Source organism: Salmo trutta, chromosome 16 (genome assembly GCF_901001165.1).
Source record: "Salmo trutta chromosome 16, fSalTru1.1, whole genome shotgun sequence".
NCBI classification, from domain to species: domain Eukaryota; kingdom Metazoa; phylum Chordata; class Actinopteri; order Salmoniformes; family Salmonidae; genus Salmo; species Salmo trutta.
Window position 1 is genome coordinate 2,532,260 of NC_042972.1, and position 14,358 is coordinate 2,546,617.

The 14,358-nt window shown below is 44.0% G+C and overlaps 1 protein-coding gene across 1 annotated transcript; it reads left to right on the top strand.

Moving 5' to 3' along the window:
- Positions 1 to 8,417: 8,417 nt before the first annotated feature.
- Positions 8,418 to 12,688, top strand: pde12 (phosphodiesterase 12). The gene is made up of 3 exons (XM_029692743.1): positions 8,418 to 9,739; positions 9,894 to 9,972; positions 11,566 to 12,688. The coding sequence occupies exons 1-3, from the start codon at positions 8,501 to 8,503 to the stop codon at positions 12,006 to 12,008; spliced, it is 1,761 nt and encodes a 586-aa protein (XP_029548603.1). The 5' UTR covers positions 8,418 to 8,500; the 3' UTR covers positions 12,009 to 12,688.
- Positions 12,689 to 14,358: the final 1,670 nt, after the last annotated feature.

A 14,358-nucleotide genomic window follows, 5' to 3' on the forward strand; every position in this document is an offset into this window, starting at 1 on the left:
GAGAGAGAGGGTGGAGGGAGAGAGGGTGGAGGGGTGGAGGGAGAGAGGGTGGAGGAAGCGCTGGGCCTCTGGGCCTCTTTCAAGGAACTTTTGAATGTCTTTGAACTTCAGAGAGTTGGCTTCACATTAGAGCAGCTAGCAAGCTTATGATTGCAGAACAGCACCAGAATAAAACATTTAAAACGTCTTACCTTTTTGTAGTTAATAAATTCAATGTGAAACATGATAACTATTGTATCCTTAACTAGCGTTGAAAAAGTGAATCCACTCTTCTGTAATTAAAATCTCTCTCCCTAATTTCTGAATCATGCTTTTAATGTCAGTAGGCTACTAGACTATGCTAAGATTAGTAAGGGTTTTGCATAGGAGCTTTGTTGCGTTTTTTTTGTGGGACATGCACCTGCATTCCCCCTGCAGGAAGTACAAACTATTTCCCATCCGTACCTGTGCATATGTTTAAGCAACAATAATAATATACCGTATATCTATGCTCTTGACCTATGCAAATCTACAAATCCACTGTAGAGGCCTATAATGGACTTGACAAGACAGAATAGGGTTAACAGTGCCATCTGCTGGTCATGTGGTGGTACTGTCCTTCACTGATATTGAACGCCACTCAGTAGAACGTCATATCAGCCTCCACCACCAGAGACGGAAGAGGAAGCGAGACATCCCACGCTCCTTTTTCCTGGTTCAGTCAAATGAACAATACTGCACCCATGTTTCCCTAGCTGGTCCCATAATAGTCAAAATTGACATTTGTGGTGCGTTTAATAACCATTTTGCCTCAGCTGGCAACCTTTTTGAAAAAATTGTTTCAGAAAATTCCGGGCAAAAAGAACGAATCATTCGTAGATTTTTTTCCAGATACACAGCCTTTATCTTCATTTCAACAATTTTATATCTATGATGTACTAAGTACCTTGCTAAAAATCTATGTAAAAAAAATCCATAGGGGTTGATTATCTTGATCCCTTCTTACTGCAGCTCTCTGCCCAACTTATTGCAGAATCATTGATCATATCTTTTTAACTTGAAATTTGTTTCTGGTGTTATCCCTAAGATCTAGAAAGTGGCACATGTCCTCCCCTACAAAAAGGAGGAGATCCTTCGGACTTAGATAACTACCGTTCCAATTTCCAAGTCATCTTGCCTTTCCAAAGTTTTAGAATCTCTGGCCAACTGTCAGCTAAGAACTTTGTAAACTTCTCATTCTATTCTAAATGTGTAGCAGTCTGGTTTTAGGACCAGGACATAGTACAGTTTCAGCCAGTCTGGTTTTAGGACCAGGACATAGTACAGTTTCAGCCAGTCTGGTTTTAGGACCAGGACATAGTACAGTTTCAGCCAGTCTGGTTTTAGGACCAGGACATAGTACAGTTTCAGCCAGTCTGGTTTTAGGACCAGGACATAGTACAGTTTCAGCCAGTCTGGTTTTAGGACCAGGACATAGTACAGTTTCAGCCAGTCTGGTTTTAGGACCAGGACATAGTACAGTTTCAGCCAGTCTGGTTTTAGGACCAGGACATAGTACAGTTTCAGCCAGTCTGGTTTTAGGACCAGGACATAGTACAGTTTCAGCCAGTCTGGTTTTAGGACCAGGACATAGTACAGTTTCAGCCAGTCTGGTTTAGGACCAGGACATAGTACAGTTTCAGCCAGTCTGGTTTTAGGACCAGGACATAGTACAGTTTCAGCCAGCCTGGTTTTAGGACCAGGACATAGTACAGTTTCAGCCAGTCTGGTTTTAGGACCAGGACATAGTACAGTTTCAGCCAGTCTGGTTTTAGGACCAGGACATAGTACAGTTTCAGCCAGTCTGGTTTTAGGACCAGGACATAGTACAGTTTCAGCCAGTCTGGTTTTAGGACCAGGACATAGTACAGTTTCAGCCAGTCTGGTTTTAGGACCAGGACATAGTACAGTTTCAGCCATAGTACAGTTTCAGCCATAGTACAGTTTCAGCCATAGTACAGTTTCAGCCAGCCTGGTTTTAGGACCAGGACATAGTACAGTTTCAGCCAGTCTGGTTTTAGGACCAGGACATAGTACAGTTTCAGCCATAGTACAGTTTCAGCTGCTAAGCTTGTTTTAGATGATGTGTTAAATTGCTTAGATCATAAAAATCATTGTGCCGCTTTATTTATAGACCTTTCCAAGGCCTTCGGGCACTGTCAACCATTCCTTACTCATTCAAAGGTTGTCTGAAATGGGCCTGGATCAGGCATCTTTGCAAGTGGTTTGAGAATTATCTGTCAGATAGGACACAATGCATGATTTCTGCATTTTGTCAAGTCTAGTTTCCTCAATATTACAAAAGGTGTACCACACGGGTGGGTACTGGGACCTGTTGTCTTTACTATTTATATAAATAATATTAGTCGATCTGTTAAAACGTGTAATATTCATCTGTATTCAGATGATCCTGTTCAGTGGTGTGGGGGCTGTGCTTTGGCAAAGTGGGTGGGGTTATATCCTTCCTGTTTGGCCCTGTCCGGGGGTATCATCGGATGGGGCCACAGTGTCTCCTGACCCCTCCTGTCCCAGCCTCCAGTATTTATGCTGCAGTAGTTTATGTGTCGGGGGACTAGGGTCAGTCTGTCACATCTGGAGTATTTCTCTTGTCTTTTCCGGTGTCCTGTGTGTATTTAAATATGCTCTCTCTAATTCTCTCTTTCTTTCTTTCTCTCTCTCGGAGGACCTGAGCCCTAGGACCATGCCTCAGGACTACCTGGCTTGATGACTCCTTGCTGTCCCCAGTCCACCTGGCCGTGCTGCTTCTCCAGTTTCAACTGTTCTGCCTGCGGCTATGGAACCCTGACCTGTTCACCGGACGTGCTACCTGTCCCAGACCTGCTGTCCTAGACCTGCTGGAACCCTGAGCTGTTCACCGGACGTGCTACCTGTCCCAGACCTGCTGTTTTCAACTCTCTAGAGACATCAGGAGCGGTAGAGATACTCTCAAAGATCGGCTATGAAAAAGCCAACTGACACTTACTCTTGAGTTGCTGACTTGTTGCACCCTCGACAACGACTATGATTATTATTATTTGACCATGCTGGTAATTTATGAACATTTGAACATCTTGGCCATGTGCTGTTATAATCTCCACTCTGCAAAGCCAGAAGAGGACTGGCCACCCCTCATAGCCTGGTTCCTCTCTAGGTTTCTTCCTAGGTTTTGGCCTTTCTAGGGAGTTTTTCCTAGCCACCGTGCTTCTATACCTGCATTGCTTGCTGTTTGGGGTTTTAGGCTGGGTTTCTGTACAGCACTTTGAGATATCAGCTGATGTAAGAAGGGCTATATAAATACATTTGATTTGATTTGATTTGATTAGATTTATATTCGCCATTGTCCCAACTGTTGACCATGTTAGAGCTGCAATCGGACCATGTTACCTTACGGAAATCCCTGGTTGGTTTAAAACGTGTACTTAATGTGGGCAAAACTAAATACATGTTATTCTCTAATTCTCACAACAACAACAAAAAAATGCTTCAGATGGACTTCATTGGATGGTTCTCCCTTCAATCGGGTTCCCACCTATAAATATCTGAGCTTTTGGATTGACAAGTATGTAACATTTTAAAAAATCTACTGATGAACTACTTCAAAACAGTTGAACAGTTCAAAACAGTTTAACAGTTCAAAACAGTTTAACAGTTCAAAGAAATCCTTGAGGATGACACATGAAACGTAAAACATTGTAATGAACCTGAAATCTGAAATCCGTTTATACCTCATTCCTACCAGGATGTCACCTGTGTAACTACAGGTGAAACTCTACCCTCCTGATTCCGACTTACAAGCAAAAACTCAAAACAGGAAGTACCAGTGACGCACTCAATAAAGAAGTGGTCAAATGAAGCGGATGCTAAGCTACAGGACTGTTTATCTAGCACAGACTGGAATATGTTCTGGGATTCATCAGATAACATTGGAGTTTACCAGATCAGTCACCGGCTTCATTAATAAGTGCATCTCTACAGTGACCGACACGTAAAGTGTCTTCAGAAAGTGTTCACACCTCGTAACCTTTCCCACATTTTGTTGTGTTACAGCCTGTAGTTCAAATGTATTAAATTATGATTGTGTGTCACTGGCTACACACAGTACCCCATAATGTCAAAGTGGAATTATGTTTTTTATTTTTTATTTTAAAGGTTTACAAATGAATAAAAAATGTAAAGCTGAAATGTCTTGAGTCAATAAGTATTCAACCACTTTGTTATGGTAAACCTGAATAAGTTCAGGAGTAAAAATGTGCTTAACAAGTCACATAATAAGTTTCATGGACTCACTCTGTGTAATAATAGTGTTTAACATGATTTCTGAATGACAACCTCATCTCTGTACCCCACACATACAGATAATTGTAAGGTCCCTCAGTCGAGAAGTGAATTTCAAACACAGATTCAACCACAAAGACCAGGGAGGTTTTCCAATGCCTCGCAAAGAAGTGCACCTATTGGTAGATGGGTAAACATTTAAAAAAGCAGACACTGAATGTCCCTTTGAGCATAAAGTTATTAATTACACTTTGGATGGTGTATCAATACACCCAGTCACTACAAAGATACAGGCGTCCTTCCTAACTCAGTTGCGGGAGAGGAAGGAAACCACTCAGGGATTTGGTGACTTTAAAACAGTTACAGAGTTTAATGGCTGTGAAAGGAGAAAACTGAGGATGGATCAACAACATTCTAGTTACTCCACAATACTAACCTAAATGACAGAGTGAAAAGAAGGAAGCCTGTACAGAATAAAAAACATCCAAAACATGCATATTGTTCGCAATAAGGCACTAAAGTAATACTGCAAAAAATGTGACAGAGCTTGAAGAATTAAATATAGTAATATTGTACAATCCAGGTGTGCAAAGCTTTTAGAGACCTAACCGGAAAGACTCACAGCTGTAATCACTGCCAAAGAAGATTCTAACATGTATTGACTCAGGGGTGTGAATACTTATGTAAATGAGATATTTCTGTATTTCATTTTCAATACATTTGAAAATAATTCAAAAAATATGTTTTCACTTTGTCATTATGGGGTATTGTGTGTAGATGGGTGTGATTTATTTATTTTTTATGCATTTTTAATTAAGGCTGTAACACAACAAAATGTGGAATAATTTAAGGGGTATGAATATTTTCTGAAGGCACTGTACATATCCCAACCAGAAGTCATGGATTACAATCAACATCTGCACTGAGCTAAAGGCTAGAGCTGCCGCTTTCAAGGAGCGGGACATTAATCCAGACGCATAAGAAATCCCACTTCGCCCTCGACGAACCATCGAACAGGTAAAGCATCAATAAAGGACCAAGATTGAATCATACTACACCGGCTCTGATGCTTGTCGGATGTGACAGGGCCTGCAAACTATCACGAATTACAAAGGGAAACCCAGCCGCGAGCTGTCCAGTGATGCGAGCCAACCAGACGAGTTAAATACCTTCTATGCTCATTTCGAGGCAAACAACACTGAACCACGCATGAGAGCACCAGCTGTTCTGGACGACTGTGTGATCACACTGTCCGTAGCCGATGTGAGTAAGACCTTTAAACAGGTTAACATTCCTAAGGCCGCAGGATTACCAGGACGTGTACTGCGAGCATGCGCTGACCAGCTGGCAAGTGTCTTCCCTGACATTTTCAACCTCTCCCTGTCTGAGTCTGTAATACCAACATGTTTCAAACAGACCACCATAGTCCCTGTGCCCAAGAACACTAAGGTAACCTGCCTAAATGACTGTACCCTCTGCTACCGTACGGCAAGCGGTACCAGAGCTCCAAGTCTGGGACCAAAATGCTTCTGAACAGCTTCTACCCCCAAGCCATAAGACTGCTGAACAATTCATCAAATGGTTACCCGGACTATTTGCATTGACCCCCCTTTTTTTATGCACTGTCTCTATCGACACTCACTGGGCTCTACCCACACATACTACACTGACATTCCTACACACACACACACACACATACACACACATGCGTATTGACGCCACACACACACACACACACACACACACACACACACACACACACACACACACACACACACACACACACACACACACCAACACACACACACACATGCGTATTGACGCCACACACACACACACACACACACACACACACACACACACACACACACACACACACACATGCGTATTGACGCCACACACACACACACACACACACACACACACACACACACACACACACACACACACACACCACACACACATGCGTATTGATGCCACACGAACACTTTCACACTCTTCACATAGTCTGCTGCTACTCTGTTTATTATCTATCCTGATTTCCTAGTCACTTTTACCCCTACCCATCTACCTCATTACTACCTGGTACTCCTTGTATATAGCCTCATTACTACCTGGTACCCCTGCACATTGATTCAGTACTGGAACCCCCTGTATATAGCCTCATTATTGTTTTTTATTGTGTTAATATACTGAACAAAAATATAAACGTAACATATAAAGTTTTGGTCCCATGTTTCATGAGCTGAAATAAAAAGATCTCAGAAATGTTCCATACGCACAAAAAGGTTATTTCTCTCAAATGTTTATTTATTTACATCCCTATTAGTGACATTGATCCTTTGCCAAAATAATCCATCCACCTGACAGGCATATCAAGAAGCTGATTAAACAGCACAATCATTACACAGGTGCACCTTGTGCTGGGGACAACAACAAGCCACTAAAATGTGCAGTTTTGTTACACAACACAATGCTACAGATGTCTCAAGTTTTGAGGGAGTGTGGAATTGGCATGCTGACTGCAGGAATGTCCACCAGAGCTGTTGCCAGATAATTTAAAGTCAATTTATCTACCATTAACTGCCTTTAACGTTGTTTTAGAGAATTTGGCAGTATGTCCAACCAGCCTTACAAACGCAGACCACGTGTAACCACGCCAGCCCAGGATCTCCACATTCAGCTTCTTCACCTGCAGGATCGTCTGAGACCAGCCACCTGGACAGCTGATGAAACTGAGATGTATTTCTGTCTGTTATAAAGCCCCTTTTGTGGGGGAAAATCTCTGATTGGCTGGGCCTGGCTCCCCAGTGGGTGGGCCTGGTTCCCAAATAGGTGGGCCTTTGCCCTCCCAGGCCACCCATGGCTGTGCCCCTGCCCAGTCATGTGAAATCCATAGATTAGGGCCTAATTCATTTATTTCAATTGACTGATTTCCTAATATAAACTGGAACTCCTTAAAACCATTGAAATTGCTGCATGTTACGTTTATAATTTTGTTCAGTATATATCCTCTTTTTTTTGCTTATCTTCTCTTACTTTTTAACTCTGCACTGTTGGTTAAGGGGTCGTCAGTCAGCATTTCACGGCAAAATCTACGCCTGTTGTATTCGGCGCATGTGACAGATAACATTTGATTTGATTTGGCCTGTTTGGTTCCTCTCCCAAAAATAGTACAACATAATGGACCAGTTTAATTTTATTTAACAAGTCAGTTAAGAACAAATTCTTATTTACAATGACAGCCTAGGAACAGTTGGTTAACTGCCTTGTTCAGGGTCAGAACGACAGATTTTTACCTTGTCAGCTCAGGGGATTCGATCTTGCAACCTTCAGGTTACTAGTCCAACGCTCTAAACCACTAGGCTACCCTGCCGCCCCAGTGGACCAGTGGATACCAGGGTTCGAGACACACAAGGCGTGTGACATTGTTGCAATTCGCAATAAAATCACCAAGTTATAATACACTTTACACATAGGAAGAGTATTACCTGTGTCGACTCTGACAGGTGGTGGGTGGAGTTCAGGGAGATGTTTGTCTGTTTGTCTGTGTGAATGAGACAGGACTTTCTACTCATTGTTTTGGCAGATGAAGTAGTAGACAAAACACTGTAATCAAATAAATAACTAGCCCATCCTGTAATAAGAGGTTAGTGTCTGGGAATGGGGGAGGGTGGAAAGGAAGCGTTAGCGTATCTGCTAGCTACTAGAATTTACTCCCATCACCACTTTCATTACGGGAGGGGTGTGTTTGTCTACAATTCTAGCTGCCCAAAAAAATGTGTCCACGTTATGTCAAAGAACCCCCCCCCCCCCCCAGGAACAGGTTTGGAGAACACCCCTAGTCTACACTAGGTGGCAGTATGTGCCATATGTTAGAAGAGGTTTACCATTGAGTTAAAAAGAAGAAGAAGTTGTTGAGGAAAAACAGTGAGTACTATTGTGGAAATGTTTGAAATACGCGATAAAGTCGTGGTAAAGAATGAGATGGTCATTTATTTTATTTTTTTAAATACAATGTTCAGCCCTATTTAATGTTCATAGTAAAGTTTATGCAATAAACATAATCGAATCTGCTACTCTGAAAACGGAAGCTACTGTTTACTTGGTTGGTGAATTAGACGTTTGACGTTTCAGATCACCGCTTTCGCTCCACTAGCTAGCTATTCACACAGCGGACTATTTGTCCACTCATGCGCTAGGCCCCATGTTCAACTATTTGACAACCGCTTCCAGATTATTTCTCCGAAACATCGTGCCCATCTCGTCGAGGTGTAACTACAACATCATTTGTCGGTTTTACAGGAGAATGGATCGAGCCGTGGTAAGATGTGTCCCGTGGGAATCCAAACTCACTATTTCTTTCGTCCTTGATGGGAGTAATAAACACATGCTCAGGGACCAGACGGAGGAGCTCGGAAAAGCACTGGCTCGGATCGCAAACAGTATCATCAAGGGCCAAGGCAAAGCTAAAAAATACAAGAAAAACAAAGGCGCGTCCACAGACGCCCAGGAGCCCCCAGCACCGGTGAGGCTGTACTACAACGGAGACTTTGTAGCAGAAGATGCTATAAACTCCGATGCCTGGCAGGATGGGGCCATTTTACACGTGGGTGACAGTAAGTACACAGTGGAGAGAAACCCACCCACATTCACCACGGCAGAGCTGCCCGTATCTCTACTGGCGGGGTTTCCCGTGTGTCCGAAACTCAAGGTAGAATTCGGGGATTTAAAAGACTGTCGGTTTAAATGGTTCAAGGAGAGCAAGTCCGGTGCCGGTGATGAGGAGCTTCGAGGAGAGAATGGTTGGACCGAGACGGGGAGCGAACGGGTGTTTATCCCCTCAAATATGGACATTGGCTCCAAGCTTAAACTGACATGTACCCCGGGTGACGGCAAACGGTGTGGGATGGACAAGGAGTTAGTAACCACCGGTACGGTCGAAGCAGGACCCGGTTCATGTACTTTTGACAACAGACACATGTACACCAACAAGGTCACAGATGACATGACCATCAGAGTAGTGTCATACAATATCTTAGCTGACGTTTACGCACAAACGGACCTCTCCAAAACCGTCCTGTACCCTTATTGTACTCCCTACGCGTTGGAACTGGACTACAGACAAAGTCTGATTAAAAAAGAACTGTCAGGTTATAACGCTGACCTCATCTGCCTTCAGGAGGTGGATAAGAACGTGTTCTCCGACAGTCTGTCTCCGGCCCTGGATGCGTTCGGCTTCGACGGGGTCTTCAGGATTAAGGAGAAGCAACACGAAGGTTTGGCCACCTACTACAGGAGGTCAAAGTTTAAACTGCTCAGTCAACACGACGTCATGTTGAGTGAAGCTCTGACGTCAGACCCAATCCATGAAGAACTGTTGGACAGAGTGAACAGCAACCCTGCCTTGAAGGAGAAGGTGACGCAGAGATCTACCACACTACAGGTACAGTAATATGGTGTGTGTTGGCTCCGGCTTGGGATTCGAGGCCCTCAAGGATCTAGCTACAATCGGAGCTAGGGGTGGGTGTGTGTGTGTGTGTTGCTCTCTCCCCTCAGTTTGGCTCTGCTTGGCTAAGATCTTATGTTCTCCTCTCTAGGTGAGTGTTCTTCACGATCTGAACGATCCATCCAAGAAGATCTGTGTCGCCAACACCCACCTCTACTGGCATCCCAAAGGTAAAGTGTTATTGTATCAACACTAGTTACAGCCTTGCTTATTACAGGAGTCCAGAGGTGTTTCTCATCAAGTAACATGGTGAGATAAAACACAGTTAAAACTCTGGGCCTTGTCTAGTTAAATAAAGGTTAAAAAAAAAATAGCTAAGTCAGTTAAGAACAAATTCTTATTTACAATGACGACCTAGGAACAGTGGGTTAACTGCCTTGTTCAGGGGCAGAACGACAGATTTGTACCTTGTCAGCTCAGGGATTCGATCTTGCAACCTTCCGGATACTAGTCCAACGTTCTAACCACCAGGCTACCTGCCACCCCATGTTGTGCTATGCAGCACAACCCCCTTCCTGCTATACAGCACAACATGACCTATTTCACACTACTGGGTTGGCACGGTTACATCTACCATACTGAGCCGAGCTGGAACCATGCTGAAAACTACATATCCAAGCCAGCCTAAACTCTCCTTCCAGACTCATATTAAACATCTCCAATCCAAAATTAAATCTAGAATCAGCTTCCTATTTCACAACAAAGCCTCCTTCACTCATGCTGCCAAACATACCCTCGTAAAACTGACTATCCTGCACTTCGGCGATGTCATTTACAAAATAGCCTCCAACACTCTACTCAATAAACTGGATGCAGTCTATCACAGTGCCATCCGTTTTGTCACCAAAGCCCCATATACAACCCACCACTGCGACCTGTATGCTCTCGTTGGCTGGCGCTCACTTCATACTCGTCGCAAAACCCACTGGCTCCAGGTCATCTACAAGACCCTGCTAGGTAAAGTCCCCCCTTATCTCAGCTCGCTGGTCACCATAGCAACACCCACCTGTAGCACGCGCTCCAGCAGGTATATCTCTCTGGTCACCCCCAAAGCCAATTCCTCCTTCGGCCGTCTCTCCTTCCAGTTCTCTGCTGCCAATGACTGGAACGAACTACAAAAGTCTCTGAAACTGGAAACACTTATCTCCCTCACTAGCTTTAAGCACCAGCTGTCAGAGCAGCTCACAGATCACTGCACCTGTACATAGCCCATCTATAATTTAGCCCAAACAACTACCTCATCCCCATACTGTATTTATTTATTTATCTTGCTCCTTTGCACCCCAGTATCTCTACTTGCACATTCATCTTCTGCACATCCTACCATTCCAGTGTTTATTTGCTATATTGTATTTACTTTGCCACCATGGCCTATTTATTGCCTTTACCTCCCTTATCTCACATCATTTGCTCACATTGTATATAGACTAATTGTTCTATTGTATTATTGACTGTATGTTTTGTTTTACTCCATGTGTAACTCTGTGTTGTTATATGTGTCGAACTGCTTTGCTTTATCTTGGCCAGGTTGCAGTTGTAAATGAGAACTTGTTCTCAACTGGCCTACCTGGTTAAATAAAGGACTTGTTCTCAACTAGCCTACCTGGTTAAATAAAGGACTTGTTCTCAACTAACCTACCTGGTTAAATAAAGGTGGAATAAGTAAATATCACAGTTTGAGTTGTCACACTAGTGTGAATCAAGTCCATATTCCAGCCATAAACATATTACATCGTTATAACAGTTCTATGTCCTCACCACAGGTGGGAATGTCCGTCTGGTCCAGATGTCAGTAGCTCTGAGACACCTGCAGCAGGTGATCACCCAGAGTTACCCCGACGCCTCGCTCCTCTTCTGCGGTGACTTCAACAGCACCCCGTCTTCGGGGGTCTTCCAGCTGGTGAACCAGGGGGTTCTGCACACCACCCACCCGGACTGGAACTCCAACGGAGCGGACGAGCTCTGTCCCATGGAGGTCGTCCACCCTTTCCAGTTGAGTAGCGCCTGCGGGGAGCCGGCCTATACTAACTACGTAGGGGGCTTCCACGGCTGCCTGGACTATATCTTCATGGACCCACGGGTGCTGAGGGTAGATCAGATGATCCCTCTGCCCAGCCACCAGGAGGTCATTACCTGTCAGGCCCTCCCCAGCGTCTCACACCCCTCTGACCACATAGCGCTGGTCTGTGACCTCAGGTGGAAGTGAAGCTCTCCCCCCCCTCTATACAGCAGTCTGTCTCTGTACCAGGGCCCCCTACAGTGTGTCTCTGTACCAGGGCCCCCTACAGTCTGTCTCTGTACCAGGGCCCCTACAGTGTGTCTCTAAACCATCTGTCTCTGTACCAGGGCCCATATCCATAAAGCATCTCAGAGTAGGATTATGATGATTATCATTCTGATTATATACTGTATGGACAGGGGAGGCTGATCCTGGATCTTTATTCCCCTGAGACGCTTTCTGAAGACGTGCCCAGTGACTGAGAAACATGAATCGAGTCAAATCCATAAACAATGGGATGTGGAGGATCAGTTTATTAACAGTTTGAGTAAATGAAATGGTTTCTTCTTCATTATATCTTCCCTGTGGCTCAGTTGGTAGAGCATGGTGTTTGCAACACCAGGGTTATGGGTTCGATTCCCACGGGGGTGACCAGTACAAAGAAATGCATGAGATGAAATGAAATGTATGCATTCGCTACTGTAAGTCGCTCTGGATAAGAGCGTCTGCTAAATGACTAAAATGTAAAATGATATCCTTCAACCAACAAGTTCATCCATGTCTGACTACTGTTTATCAGACTGAATAGGACCGTCTCCTTTTTTCATTATTCAGTTGTAATTTAATTGAATAAAGATGCGTTTCGCAAAACCCTTCAGTGATGGAAACACTTGTTTTGTTGCTTCTGAATTGAGTTACTTTCCATCTGCACTGTGATCGTTGTGTAGCCTTCCCTGTGGCTCAGTTGGTAGAGCATGGTGTTTGCAACGCCAGGGTTGTGGGTTCGATTCCCACGGGGGGCCAGCACAGGAAAAAAAAAATGTATGAAATGAAATGTATGCATTCACTACTGTAAGTCGCTCTGGATAAGAGCGTCTGCTGAATGACTAAAATGTAATGTAAAATGTGTACCCACAAAGAATACCGCTGCAGATACATTTAATCGTGTGTGCTTTATTGCTTACGTTCATTGAGTGATAAAACAGATACTACTTTTCATTCTACAATATCACAGTGTATGTAATACAGAGGGCATTAGAATACAAATATTATGTACAGTAGGGGGGAAAAGTATTTGATCCCCTGCTGATTTTGTACGTTTGCCCACTGATAAAGAAATTATAAGTCTATAATTTTAATGGTAAGTTTATTTGAACAGTGAGAGACAGAATAACAAAAATATCCAGAAAAACGCATGTCAAAAATGTTATAAAATTATTTGTATTTTAATGAGGGAAATAAGTATTTGACCCCCTCTCAATCAGAAAGATTTCTGGCTCCCAGGTGTCTTTTATACAGGTAACGAGCTGAGATTAGGAGCACACTGTTAAAGGGAGTGCTCCTAATCTCAGTTTGTTATCTGTATAAAAGACACCTGTCCACAGAAGGAATCAATCAGATTCCAAACTCCCCACCATAGCCAAGACCAAAGAGCTCTCCAAGGATGTCAGGGACAAGATTGTAGACCTACACAAGGCTGGAATGGGCTACAAGACCATCGCCAAGCAGCTTGGTGAGAAGGTGACAACAGTTGGTGCGATTATTCGCAAATGGAAGAAACACAAAAGAACTGTCGATCTCCCTCGGCCTGGGGCTCCATATAAGATCTCACCACGTGGAGTTGCAATAATCATGAGAACAGTGAGGAATCAGCCCAGAACTACACAGGAGGATCTTGTCAATGATCTCAAGGCAGCTGGGACCATAGTCACCAAGAAAACAATTGGTAACACACTACGCCGTGAAGGACTGAAATCCTGCAGCGCCCGCAAGGTCCCCCTGCTCAGGAATACATATACATGTCCGTCTGAAATTTGGTGGTGAAAGTGTTGTGGTCAGATGAGACCAAAATGGAGCTCTTAGACATCAACTCAACTCGCCGTGTTTGGAGGAGGAGGAATGCTGCCTATGACCCCAAGAACACCATCGTCAAACATGGAGGTGGAAACATTATGCTTTGGGGGTGTTTTTCTGCTAAGGGGACAGGACAACTTCACCGCATCAAAGGGACAATGGACGGGGCCATGTACCGTCAAATCTTGGGTGAGAACCTCCTTCCCTCAGCCAGGGCATTGAAAATGGATTGTGGATGGGTATTCCAGCATGACAATGACCCAAAACACACGGCCAAGGCAACAAAGGAGTGGCTCAAGAAGAAGCACATTAAGGTCCTGGAGTGGCCTAGCCAGTCTCCAGACCTTAATCCCATAGAAAATCTGTGGAGGGAGCTGAAGGTTCGAGTTGCCAAATGTCAGCCTCGAAACCTTAATGACTTGGAGAAGATCTGCAAAGAGGAGTGGGACAAAATCCCTCCTGAGATGTGTGCAAACCTGGTAGC

Coding starts and splice junctions, on each gene's coding strand:
- pde12 (XM_029692743.1), top strand. CDS start 8,501: ATGTTCAACTATTTGACAACCGCTTCCAGATTATTTCTCCGAAACATC. Junction 9,740..9,893: donor AGAGATCTACCACACTACAG/GTACAGTAATAT, acceptor TCTCCTCTCTAG/GTGAGTGTTCTTCACGATCT. Junction 9,973..11,565: donor CCTCTACTGGCATCCCAAAG/GTAAAGTGTTAT, acceptor TCCTCACCACAG/GTGGGAATGTCCGTCTGGTC.